Source organism: Danio rerio, chromosome 19, assembly GCF_052040795.2.
Source record: "Danio rerio strain M-AB ecotype USA chromosome 19, GRCz13ab, whole genome shotgun sequence".
In the NCBI taxonomy this organism is placed as follows: Eukaryota; Metazoa; Chordata; class Actinopteri; order Cypriniformes; family Danionidae; genus Danio; species Danio rerio.
The window spans coordinates 49,197,501-49,212,251 of NC_141039.2; the positions used below are offsets into that span (position 1 = coordinate 49,197,501).

General features: G+C 34.9%; 1 protein-coding gene across 1 annotated transcript in view; it reads right to left on the reverse strand.

Moving 5' to 3' along the window:
• LOC148679876 (uncharacterized) overlaps positions 1–692 on the reverse strand; it is a 2,675-nt gene extending 1,983 nt beyond the window's left edge. Inside the window, exons 1-3 of the mRNA XM_088651423.1 lie at positions 624–692; positions 385–520; positions 1–268 (exon numbers count right to left, since the gene is read on the reverse strand). The exon at positions 1–268 is cut by the window's left edge and continues 332 nt beyond it. Coding sequence (XP_088507549.1) covers positions 1–268; positions 385–520; positions 624–692 — 473 coding nt within the window. The remainder of the gene's footprint in view (positions 269–384; positions 521–623) is intronic.
• Positions 693–14,751: the final 14,059 nt, after the last annotated feature.

Consider the following 14,751-nt stretch of genomic DNA (forward strand, 5'->3'; position numbering starts at 1 on the left):
ACTGTAGAGACAATAAGACAGACAGACAGACAGCAAGACAGACAGACAGACAGACAGACAGACAGACTGTAGAGACAATAAGACAGACAGACAGACAGCAAGACAGACAGACAGACAGACAGACAGCAAGACAGACAGACAGACTGTAGAGACAAAAAGACAGACAGACAGACAGACAGACAGACAGACAGCAAGACAGACAGACAGACAGACAGACAGACAGACAGACAGACAGACAGACAGACAGCAAGACAGACAGACAGACAGACTGACAGCAAGACAGACAGACAGACAGACTGTAGAGACAAAAAGACAGACAGACAGACAGACAGACTGTAGAGACAAAAAGACAGACAGACAGACTGTAGAGACAATAAGACAGACAGACAGACAGCAAGACAGACAGACAGACAGCAAGACAGACAGACAGACAGACAGACAGACAGACAGACAGACAGACAGACAGACAGACGCTGTTGGAGGATGCGTGAGGAGAGCAGCAGCACCTGTATATCTTCTGCTGTGAGAGATACAGATGCTGTTAGTGGACAGGTCTGTGCAGGAACAGCCAACAGACTCTTCATGACGCCGACAGCTCAACACTCAGGTCAGCAAACACTCGCCTCCATCATGTATGGAGCTCCACGTCTTCTGCTTCTTCTTCTGAATAAGATGGAGAGCAGCAGCAGCATTGCTCCAGGTCTGGAGCTTTTTTTTTCTCCTCAGTTTGAGGACTGTCGATTCTGACATTCAGCTCTCTCTGTTATGAACCCAAACCCAGAGGGCTGATGGGAATAAAATGTGAAACGTCGTTTGTTCCAGCCTCGGAGGAAGGAAGAATATAAAAGTGTTTGAGAGGCATCAAATAGAAATTAGAGCCGATCCCCAGTGTGACGGAGAGTCTGCCGGACTCGTTCCTGGAAATCTCAGCGCAGTGAACAGATGAAGAATGAAGGCCCGAGGAGCTCCTGTACATGTGGGGGAGCAGAAAGCGTTGAAGGAATGTATTCGAGTCCAACAGTCTGTGTGATTGTCTGTGTTTTATATGACACTACACTTTAACACCATTTACTGGATATTTTGTCATTTATTACACAGCGCTTCGCACCATTGATGAAATATTCCATCTTTTTATAAACACTAAATATTCATATTCTCTACAGGGAAGCTGATTTCTTTTTATTATTACTTTAGGTTTTGTTTTGACAAAGTTTTCTCATAATTAATGGAAATTCCCGTCTTTTCCTAATTCCCAATTTATGGTTATTTCTGTCTCATACCACAAAGTTTCCTGAGTAAAACTTAACTATGTTTTTAGCAAATCTGAAATACGTTACTGAGGGTACATTTTGTACAATTCAGGTGTCAAATCCACTAGAGGGCGCAGTAATAAATAAATAAATAAATAAATAAACAAAAAAATAAAAAATAAAATAAATAATGAAATAAAATAAATAAATAAATAAAATACAAAATTAAATAAATAAAATATAACAAAATAAAAAATATAATAAAATAATAAAATAAAATAAACCTAAAATATTTTACAAATTAAAATAAAAAATAAAACAAAAATGCAATAAAAGACTATAAAATAAGAAAATAACAGTCAAAACCAGACAATGTGCAATGTACTAAACATTATTATCGTAGGTCTTTTATTTTAAATGATCGTCACCACATTTCACAAAACTGCATCAGAAATCGATCCCCTCTTTATAGCTGAATAACCTTAATTTCTAAACCACAAAAATTCCACAAATCAGACAAAAACAGGCGTACTTCTAAATACAGGTTTTATGGAAACGCAAATAAATAGGTAAAATAATAATAATAATAATAATAATAATAATAATAATAATAAAATAAAATATATAAAAATAAAATAAAACAAAACATAAAATACTAAAGAAATACAATAAAATAAAATATTAAAAAATGAAATAAAAATATAATAAAAAAAAACATAAAATAATAAAAAATAAAATAAATACAATATAATAAAAATAATAATAAATACAATTTAATTAAATAAATAAAACATTTACAAAAATGTAAAAATAAAATACAATGAAGTGAAATAAAAAAAGTAAAATAAAACAATTTATGAATTTTCATGAATAAATAATAGTAATAATAATAATAATAATAATAAATAGAATACATATAACAGACATATAGTATAAAAATATATAATAAAATAAAATATTAATACAAATAATAAAAAAAGAAAAGAAAATAAAACATAAAAAATATTTTTCCTAAATTTCATAAATAAAATATAACAAGAACAATAATAATAATAATAATAATAATAATAATAATAATAATAATAATAATAATAATAATAAATAATAATAATAATATCAACAATATCATATATATATATATATATATATATATATATATATATATATATATATATATATATATATATATAAAACAAAATAAAAAAATAAACAAAATGAAATTTTTTTTTACTAAAAATAAAATAAACAAAATGAAAATAAAATAATAATGATAAATAAATAAAATGAAATAATAAAACAATCAATCTTACAATAAAAATGCAATAAAACATATTCATATAAAATAATAAAACAACCAAAACCTTACTTTTTAAAAAACCTGTTTGTATTTCATGATTTATAACGAAATTATGCATTTCATAATTCATAATTTATAAAAGAAATTATAAATTCACACAATTATGTTCATATTCAATGAGCTAAACATTAATATCATTTATATATTCATTTTCCTTCAGCTTAGTTTCTTATTTATCAGGGGTCGCCACAGCGGAATGAACCACCAATTATTCCAGCATATCTTTTACACAGCAGATACCCTTCCAGCAACAACCCAGTACTGGGAAACACCCTCACACACTCACACACACTGCTGTCAATTTGGTTAATCCGCTTCCCCTATAGCGCATGTGTTTGGACTGTGGGAAATCGGAGCACCCGGAGGAAACCCACACCAACACGGGGAGAACATGCAAACTCCACATAGAAACGCCAACTGACCCTGCCGGGACGCAAACCAGCGACCTTTTTGCTTCAAGGCCACAATGATAACAACTGAGCCACCGTGCCGCCCACATTAATAACATACCTCTTTTATTTTTAAATTTTTCACCAAAATTTCACAAAACAGCATCAGAAACGGATTCCCCTCTTCATAGCTGGATAACCTTAGCTTCTAAACCACATGCACTTCCACAAGTCAAACAGAAATAGACGTGCTTCCTTTCATGCATTAAATAAGATGCCGCCATCACACCGTGCCCGACCTACCAGCCCAGAAGAGAACTGGAGCAATCAGTTTTGTGTGCAATTAATCACTGTGAGCTCGACAAACTGCTACAATCCCAGCCACTTACAGCCAGTAATTATGACAAGGAAGGGCGATATAATAGCCGACAAAGCGTGCCTTCATTCCCATTAGAAAGGGAGGTTCAGATCCCTTCTCAACACTTCAGAAGCCAGCCAGGAGATAAGGGGGTCGGGAATGACTTACAATTAATAAATAAATTAATAAGTGGAGAGAATAAAGACAAAGGGAGAGATGGAGATTGCATATGGCTGACCTATAAAGAGGATGTGGGTGGAGACGCAAGCGTGGATTTCCCATAATACCTCACACCCTTTTATGCACACATGCAGATGAAATAAAGCAGACGAGATGAGCTGTCAGAACACATCCAGATCTCACACTGCAAAGCTTTTATTACTTAGGGGTTTTGTCTTGTTTTTAGTCCACATATCAAAAGCAGCATTTTTTGGATAAACACAAACTAATGTCTTGTTTAAAGAAATTATGAGTCAAAATTAAATGAGTTTTTCCCTTAAACAAGCTAAATAATCTGTCAATGGGGTAATCTAAATGAACTTGTTTTTGCTTTTGGATTAAGATTGTCTTGCTCACTCCATTTGTGGATTATTTATCTTGTTTTAAGGAAAAAAAGCACATAAAATTTGACAGGGGTGTGAATAATTTTGAACTTGGCTGTGTATATACAGGGGTTGGGCGAGGGGTGGATTAAGCACAAATAAAAAAGGTTTTAAAAATTAAATATAAAAAAATCATAAAATAATACAATTTTATGAACTGAAAAAATAATAAAAAAAATAATTTATAAAATTTCATAAATAAAATATAATAATAATAATAATAATAATAATAAAATAATAATAATAATAAAAAGCATACAAAATAAATATAAAAATAGTTAAATACTTATAAAATATTTATTGTAAAATAAAAATGTTAATAAAATTTCATAAATATAATAATAACAACAACAACAACAACAACAACAACAACAATAATAATAATAATAATAATAACAATAACAATAATAATACAATTTGCCAGGGGTGCGAATAATTTTGGGCTTGACTGTGTATATACAGGGGTTGGGCCAGGGATGGATTTTGTGAAAAATAAAAAAATATTAATAAAAAAAAAATTCAATAAAATTAAATATAAAAAATATTGAAATTTAATAAAGTGAAAACAATAATACAATAAAATAATTTATACAAAATCATAAAATAAAATATTATATTATTAGTAATAATAATAATAATAATAATAAAAACATTTAAAATAAATATAAAAATAGTGAAATATATATAATATGCATAAATAGTAAATATATTTACACACACACACAAATATATATATATATATATATATATATATATATATATATATATATATATATATATATATATATATATATATATATATATATATATATATATATATATACAGGGCTCGAAATTAACTTTTTTACTTGGTAGCACCGGTGCTCCCAACTTCAAATATTTAGGAGCACCAAAAATTTTTTAGGAGCACCAGAAAAAATTTAGGAGCACCCACCAAAAATGAATGAGCACAGCTGTAAATTGTTTTTTAAGGGATTTATTGTATTTTAAAACAACATTAATAGGACTAACAAAAACCAGAAACAACTATCTAACTAATGCTGCGAAGACATTGATATTTGTGTGCAATAATTCCAAAATGAATGTCTAATAATTATAGAATATTAATGATGATGAAAATGACAATAATAGTAATGAATTCCATTTCTCATTATGATGCTGCCTTAAATGTGTATGAATGTAGGTTATCTGCTATAAAAAGTCTGTTACTTTATGAAAAATAATTGTATAGTTTGCATCAAACCAAAATGAAGCATTGCAGTAAGAAATATTTATTTTGTGCTGCTGTTTTTATATGCATGTCAATTTAATAAATAATATTTCTGCTACAAAACAAACAAAAGATTATAATAAATCATTCAGTTCAATGATGAAAGCTGCAAAGCAGTCATCAGTAAATAAATAAAAAAATAATATACACCTTAAAAAAGAATAGACAAAAGAAAGAAAGTAAAGTCTCACTTCTATCACTCTTTAAAAGTTTTGGTTTCAGTTTGTGTCAATTTAAAGGTTCAGTCTGAGCTGATCTTCATTTTTCTGTGTTTGTGGAAAAGCTGGCGAGTCAGCCGACCCAATTTATGAGCAGGCAGCGCAAGATTATTGCGCTAACCATCGGCGCAAATCCGGTTTTTGTTATGAGCCGCAGTTTTAGTGTAAACTTAGTAAAGGCGAGCTTCTTCTGACTTTTAGCGGACGTTTGCGCTGAACACGCAGTGAATGCAACACATGGAGATTCGGGCACCTTCTCCGAGAAGCGCGTACTCGATTGATCTCAGCTGGCGGATCATTATTCACCACGTGACGTGTCATGATCGCTCTCATCTGCGCCTCAACTTTAGGTGGGGGTTTTCAAACCTGTGTGCTTTAAGTTTTTACTCTTCAGCCGTTTGCATTTCCCGTGGTCATAAAAGCTCCTTCCCTGTCATCTGACAGCGGAATACCTTGAGTGAATGACAGCTAATATGAACCAATATAGCGGCAGGGAAGAGCGATTCAGCACGTTTTTACAAAAAATCAAAACAGGTCGCACTACAACCATTATCAGCAGTCGCACTAATGCTCCCATATATATTATGAGGTCGCATAGATTAATTTTCGGGCGCATATGCGACCAAAATGGTCGCAATTTCGAGCCCTGTATATATATATATATATTTATATATATATATATATATATATATATATATATATATATATATATATATATATATATATATATAATATTAATACAAATAATTTAAAAAACTATTAAATTAATAAAATTAAATATTTAAAAAATAAAATATTTTAAATAAAATATAATAATAATAATAATAATAATAGGTGACGCAGTGGCGCAGTAGGTAGTGCTGTCGCTTTACAGCAAGAAGGTCACTGGTTCAAGCCTCAGCTGGGTCAGTTGGCGTTTCTTTGTGGAGTTTGCATGTTCTCCCTGCGTTTGCTTGGGTTTCCTCTGGGTGCTCTGGCTGGAAGGGCATCCGCTGCGTAAAAACGTGCTGGATAAGTAGGCAGTTGAATCCGCTGTGGCAACCCCAAATTAATATAGGGACTAAGCTGAAAAAAAATGCATGAATGAATAATAATAATAATAACTAATAGACAGGTAATAAAAAGTACTCAAAAGTATCATGATGCATTACTAACTAAAATAAGGAACTAAGTAATGCAGCTAGTTACTTTTTTTGTGGAGGAACTCAATATTGTAATGCATTACTTTCAAAAGCAACTTTCCCCGACACTAATAACCTCTCAAACAACCCGATCACTGTTGTTTCTCAGCTCAGTCTTTGCTGACATGATGTTGCAGACGCAGAAACTGGCCGTTCTGTCGTTCTCAGTCCCAGCTGGCAGAAAGCATCTCAGTGCCAGTGCTGATGCCCGCGGGCTGTAGCTGAGCCTGGGGCCGAGACTGCATCCAGCTGGAGCCCCGGACCCTCAGAGATCATCCTCCAAACACACACATCAGGAAAATCTGCATGGCATCGGCCCACACGAACACTCGCTGTCACAACACCAACAATCTGACACCTCCAGACACACCGTCATCAATCTCAAGGGTCCCGCTCCAGACGCTCGCTTTCTAAAAGGGTCTTCCTGGACCAAAATCCATCCTGGAGGAATTGAGCTTAAAACTGGTGTGAGATGCATGCTGCTACAAAATAGATTCTGAATGCAAGTTTAAGGCAAACAAACAGATCAAGTTGTGTGAAGAAACTAAATCCATGGCTGTTGCTCAATTCCAAGAATGCAGAGAACGGAGACCTGTCTTGCCAAGTTGGAGGCACTATGTCTCCCGGCTGGCCTGGAAACGCCACGGGATCCCCTCAGAGGAGCTTTGTAAAACATATGCTGGATAAGTTGGCGGATCATTCCGCTGTGTCGACCCTTGAATAATAAAGGGACTAAGCTGAAAAGAAAATGAATGAATGAATGACTAAAAGCAAACAGTGAATGCTAAGAAAACACTGCTTTGAGTTCATTTAGACTTCATCAGTTAATATACGAGACACAAATAGCTACACAAACACTTCTGCTCCTGTTTGCTTTCTTAATGTTCCCGATCTTATCGCTGATGATTCATCTGTGCAGGAAAAAGCTGTTTGTCTTTGTAACTTTTAATCAAATGTTAATAACTTGCTTCCTTCTCCTCAAGCCAGTCTGCATGATGATAGAAAGCAAATGTTTGGGGTCAGTAATGCTCTCTTTTTCAAGATATGAATACTTTTATACAGCTAGAAGACATTAAATTAATAAGAAGTGAAACAAATGTATACAAAAGAGTTATATTTCAAATAAAAGCTCTTCCTCTGACCTTTCATTCATTCATTCATTCATTCATTCATTCATTCATTCATTCATTCATTCATTCATTCATTCATTCATTTATTCATTTTCTTTTGGCTTAGTCCCTTTATTATGTGTGTAATGAACCGCCAACTTATCCAGCACATGTTTTACGCAGCAAATGCCCTTCCAGCCGCAACTCAACACTGGGAAACACTCATACACTCTTACATTCCCACTCACACACTACGGCCAATTTAGCTTACCCATATCCCCAATAGCACTTGTGTTTGGACTGTGGAGGAAACCGGAGCACCCGGAGGAAACCCAGAAATGACCACAGACCCAGCCGGGACTCAAATTGCTGTGAGGCGATCGTGCTAGACAGTACGCCACCGTGACGCCACTGTGTTTATATATTTTTGAAAACATCCTTAAAATGTTTTTATATTTTCCACATAAATTAACAAAGACAACTGTTTTCATCCCTAATAAGAAATATAATTTTGCCAGCAAATTTACATATAAAAGATCATGTGACGATGAAGACTGGAGAAATTATGCTGAAAATTCAGCTTTGAGTCACTGGAATAAATTACTTATTAAAGCACACTTTAATACACTCATTCATTTATAAAAAAAAATATATATATATAAATATATAATTTCATAAATAAAATAAAATATAATAATAATAATAATAAAAGATAATAATGCTAATAATAATAATAATAATAAAATACAGAATAAATATTAAAATAGTCAAATATATAAAATATATATAGTAAAAATATAATAAAATAAAATATTAATAAAAAATGAAATAAAATGGAATATTAAAAAATTAAATAATAAAATTTAATGAAGTGAAAAAAATAAAAATGTAATAATTTTTAAATAAAATTTCATAAATAAAATATAATAACAATGATAAAATAAATATATATATATATATATATATATATATATATATATATATATATATATATATATATATATATATAATAAAATGTAAATAGAAATAAGTAAATAGAACATATTAAATTAAATTAAATGTTAAAATATTAAAACAAAAATAAAATAAAATAGAACATATTGATATAAAATAATAAAACAACAACCAAAGCCTTATTTTTTAAAAACATTTTTGTATTCAATACTAATTCATTCGTTCATTCATTTATTCATTCATTCTTTTTACTTTCAGCTTAGTCCCTTTAATAATTAGGAGTCACCACAGCGGAATGAACTGCCAACTTATTCAACATAAATTTTATGCAGTGGATGCCCAGCTCCAACCCATCATTAGGAAACATCCACACACACTCTCACACACAAACATACACTATGGACAATTTAGCTTACCCAATTCACCTGTACCACATGTGTTTGGACTGTGGGGGAAACCAGAGCACCTGGAGGAAACCCACGCCAACACAGGGAGAACATGCAAACTCCACACAGAAACGCCTACTGACCCAGCCGGGACTCAAACCAGCAACCTTTTGCTGTGAGGCCACTGAGCCACCATGCCGCCCACACTCAATGATTATAAATTGTAATACTGTGGCATTATTACTGCTTTTACAGTCCATATTAAATCAGATAAACGCAGCACTGGTGAACAGAAGTGTTTGTTTCAGATTGGTATGAAAAAGGAAAGGGAAACTACATGTTTAAACTCCTGAGCTTCAGTCGCTGAACTGCCAGCACTGAATGCATCTTTATTCCAGCACACTATAAATACAAGTGTGGGAGAAATGTGCAATTTCTTGCAGTTATGATTGGCATCAGGCCAGAAAGGTCACAACTGCACAGACTTGTCTGGAGATATCGGGAAGAAAAAGAGAATGAGAGACGCAGGGTGTGTTAGTGATGACACACCAGATCCAGAACACCTGTTCCTAACACACACACACACACGCAGACACGCACCCATATGCGCACACACAAACACACACACTTATGCGCATGCACAAACACACTCATATATATGGTATATACACAGCGCTCAGCATAACTGAGTACACCCCGTTTTGAAAAACAATATTTTTCTCCATTTCCCACTGGATATAGGCAATGTATGGTGGTGCATTTAAACAAAACAGATTCATTAACAGATATATTTATTAAAATTATATAAGTCTCCCAACATTCAAAAATTGAAAGACAATCAATCAAATTCAAGCTAATATTTCAAATATATATATATATATTTTTAAATTGTTTTGCTTCTCTTGATTTAAAATTTATATTTAATATTTTTCCAAAACATATAAATTTGGCTTTGCTAGTTTTTAGACTGTTAACCTGCGTTATTTTGTTAGACAAGCTCAAGATTTGACTAATCTAATGTGCACAAATATATTATAAAGCTTCCTATTAAAAATATGAATTTAAAAGAGAGATTTGTGAGGGGTTTACTTATATAGAGTTGAAGTCTATATATCTTTGTTGAAGCATATGACTAATCAAATCAGAGTAAACCTATCTGACCAATCAGACCAGAATAGAGTTATCTGACCAATCAAAGCAGAGTAAGACAATCTGACCAATCAGATCAGATCAGAGTAGAGTTATCTGGCCAATTAAAGCAGAATAAGACCATCTGACAAATCCAAACAGAGTAGAGCCATGTGACCAATCAAATGCAGAGTAAAACCATCTGACCAATCCCCAATCAGGGCAGAGTAAGACCGTATGGCCAATCAAAGCAGAGTAAAACAATCTGACCAATCATAACAAAGTAGGAACTATCTGAGCAATCAGAGCAGAGTAAAACCATCTTACCAATCAGAGCAAAGTAGTAATTATCTGACCAATCAGAGCAGAGCTTAAATGGAGTAACTTCATTATACTCATATAGATTAGTTTAACTCAAATGGTTTGTTACAATCGGTTTCCTCAAACGGTTTGAGTTGCCTTAACTTATTGGGTTTTACAGTAGTCAGTTGCTTTGAGTTCTCTTCATTTATTGGGTTTTACTGTGCTCAAATTGCTTCGTTTACTCAAATAGATTAAGTTTACAGCACTCATTAAGATTAGTTTTTAAACTTAAATGGTTTGTTTCCCTAAACGGTTTGAGTTACCTTAACTTTTTGTGTTGTACAGTGTATTTATACATTACAACATGCTTTTGTACCTTTTATCAATCTTCTTCCTTTTTAAGCAACCATCTTTTAATGATCTACATTAAATAGCGGAAAAAAGGACATCCTAACATTCATTTGATGGCGACTTTAAGATGATTTTCTTCTAAGGCACACTTAAAAACATTTAAAAACTTATTTACTTACTTTTGAAAACCCTGGGGACACAATAGTAATCTTCTGAACTGGCCATTGAATTACATCACATTACATTACTGAAAGGTTGTTATAGCATCGCTGTTAAGAATGCATCTTTAAGAAAGCATCTGCAGCACAAAATGTACCAAATATATTTTTAAGAACCGTCTGAATGAACGTAAATTACAATCCCTCTGATTTAATCATGCAAATTAATTGGGTGCACATGAGACAATTAAGACATCAAACGTTTTTTCCCCTCTTTTGCTCTCATAATCATTTGTCAGGACGAAAATTGTTTATGTAAATGAAACACAATTGAATCAAATTTAAACTTAAGTGATCTTAATGTGATTAATATTACAAGCATCTTCATAATCAATCTCACTGTTCTAAACAGCACATGCAAATGACACGCAGCCAATGTCATTCACGCCTCCACACAAATTATTAATATAAATTTCAATTATATTTAAGTTACAACACATTTATCAAGGATTTATGCATTAGCTTAATATTGAGAAAGATTTTGGATAATACCTTTTGAAAATCTAAATGCAGAGATGGCAAAAGTACATACATTCTAGCAGGTGTGTTGAAGCAAGTTGGAGCTAAAATCTGCAGGACACCGGCCCTCCAGGACTGAATTTGGACACCGCTGGTGTAACCCCGCCGGTCCTACACCAACCAACCCGCTCCGAGCTGGTATCGAACAGGCGACCTTCCGCATGGGAGTCAGGTGCTCTACCAAGGAGGCTAAAGACCATGGCGGAGGCTAAAGACCATGGCCTCTAGAGTCTGTCGCTAGAGCACCTTTAGAGGTCAGAGGAGTGAGGTTTACCTGCACAGCACACACTAGCTGGCCTCCGTTATACTCACCCCCCTAAACCTCACTCCCATCCAGATCACAGCACCAATGTAACCCCGTCCTACACCACCCAACCCGCTCCGAGCTGGGATCGAACCGGCGACCTTCCGCATGGGAGTTGGTTGCTCTACCAAGGAGGCTAAAGACCATGGCATCTGTTGCACCTTTAGAAGTCAGACGAGTGAGGTTTACCTGCACAGCACCTACTAGTTGTCTTATTACCGTGTAAACAGGGCAGCATCAGTCATGTTAGATCACATCTGCACAGTCATACTTGCCTTTCTCATAATAATCTTCATAAACGAACCCACGTACAGTGCGTGATAGCCTTAAAAAAGCCGCGCAGTGCAGTACGCAGGTGCGCAATAAGGAAAAACAGACTGACTGCATCAAAACTGCGTTTATATTGCACAATGACAAGAAAATATTATAGATCGTGTCACCAAACACATGAAAATTAAAGCAACGAGAGTGGTTACAAAAAGTAAGTAGAAAGTGCAGATATTTGTGTAAAAATGTAAGAGGTAAAAGTTAAAAGTTGTCAAAAAATAATTAGTGGATCTACTTAACTACATTAACGAAGCATTTGTATTTCATTACTTCCCATCTCTGTCTAAAATGTTAACGATCAAAGTGCAAAATAAATGAAGTAGAGCTTCTGAACTCCCTGAAATCAGTTAGAGTATTTACAAATGTGGGATTGTAGCAAGTTTGCATAATGATGAGGAATGTTTACTTGGTTTCCAACAATCTGTAAACCAATCACGACAGACTGGGCCATCTGACCAATCGTAGCAGAGCAGAGCCATCTGACCACTCAAAGGGAGAGTAAGACCATCTGACCAATCAGAGCAGAGTAAGACCATCTGACCAATCTGAGCAGAGCAGAGCCATCTGACCAATCAAAGGGAGAGTAAGAAAATCTGTCCAATGTAAACAGAGTAGACCATCTGACCAATCAGAGCAGAGCAGAGCCATCTGACCAATCGTAGCAGAGCAGAACAATCAGAGTAAGATCATCTAACCAATCAAAGCAGAGTAAGAACCATCTAGCCAATCAAATCAGAGGAAGATTATCTGACCTATCAGATCAGAGTAGTTTTCAAACCAATCAAAGGGAGAGTAAGAGCATCTGACCAATCAGAGCAGAGTATGACCAACCGACCAATCTAAACAGAGTAGAGCCATCTGACCAATCTGAACAGAGCCATCTGACCAATCAAAGCAGGGTAAAACCATCTGACCAATCTGAACAGAGCAGAGCCATCTGACCAATCAAAGGGAGAAAGAGACCATCTGACCTATCAAAAGCAGAGTAAGAACGTCTGACCAATCTGAACAGAGTAGACACATGTAGCCTGTAATGCCGAACACCTGACATTAATAACTGCATAGAACTCATCTGATTTTCAAGATGGATGTGTTTTCTGCTAGTTTTGCTAGTGATGAATCAGACTGTTGATGTTGTGCTGTCGATGTGAAGCGAGTGTGAGATTTTGCTTACCTTTATTTGCTGGTCATGTCGTGTTCCTGGATCTTCATGTTCATGGACAGAGGAGAATGTTCTATCACTGTTCAGGCCTTCAGGCAAACACTCTTCCTGCCTACAGGCAAAGAGCTCGTCATGTGAGCAGTGTTTAAACGCAGCAGTGTGTGTGTGTGCGTGTGTGTGTACATACACCTGAGATCAGGTGTTCTGGTTGTTCAGCTGGTGTCAGTAGATCGGAGTGTACAGAAAGAGTGTGTGTGCAGACAGAAACACTCCAGTGATGCTGTTCATCACGGCTCTGCACCGAACACTAATGTCCTGTACACACTCCTCATCCACTCGACCAGCTCGTTTCCGCTGCCATAATTCACACATACAACAGCACACTGACATATTTACTGCAGTTACGTCACGAGGGCACGTACACACACTCTACACACACGTCAGGAGAGCAGTCGTACTCTGCCTACTTATACAGCAAAGAGTTGAATTTTTCATGATATCCACTGCAGCTTCTGCTCTGATGCTTCATTCCAGCATCCAGTCTCTCTAAATACTGCCTTTCTCAGAGTGTGCGCTGCTCTGAATGGTCAGATGGCCTTACTCTGCTCTGATTGGTCACATAGCTTTACTGTGCTCTGGTTAAGCAAATTTTCTTTGGTCTGATTAGTCAGATCATTGGCTTGCACTGATTTGATTGGTTAGATAGTTCCCACTCTGCCTTGATTTGTCAGTAGGTCTAACTCTGTTTTGATTGGTCAGATACCTCTGCTCTGATTAGTCAGATAATGTCTACTCTGCTCTGATTGGTCAGATCGTTTCTACTTTGATCTGATTGGTCAGATTGTTTTATTCTGCTTTGATTGGCCATACAGTCTTACTCTGCCCTGATTGGTCAGTTGGTCTTACTCTGTTTTGATTGATCAGACAACTTTGATCTGATTGGTCAGATTAGTTTACACTGAATTGATTGGTTAGATGGTTCCTATTCTGCTTTGATTTGTCAGTTGGTCTTACTCTGCTTTGATTGGTCAGATAGCTCTACTCTGCTCTGATTGGTCAGAAAATTTCTATTCTGGTTTGATTAGTCATACGGTCTTACTCTATTTGGTCAAATGTTCTTACACTGCTATGATTGGTCAGATGGTCTTACTCTATCTTTGATTGGTCAGATGGGTCTACTTTGTTCCGATTGGTCAGATGGTCTTAATTTGCTATGATTGGACAGATGTTCTTACTCTCCCTTTGATTGGTCAGATGGCTCTACTCTGTTTAGATTGGTCAGATGGTCTTACTCTCCCTTTGATTGGTCAGATGGTCTACTCTGTTTAGATTGTTCAGATGGTCTTACTCTGCCCTTGATTGGTC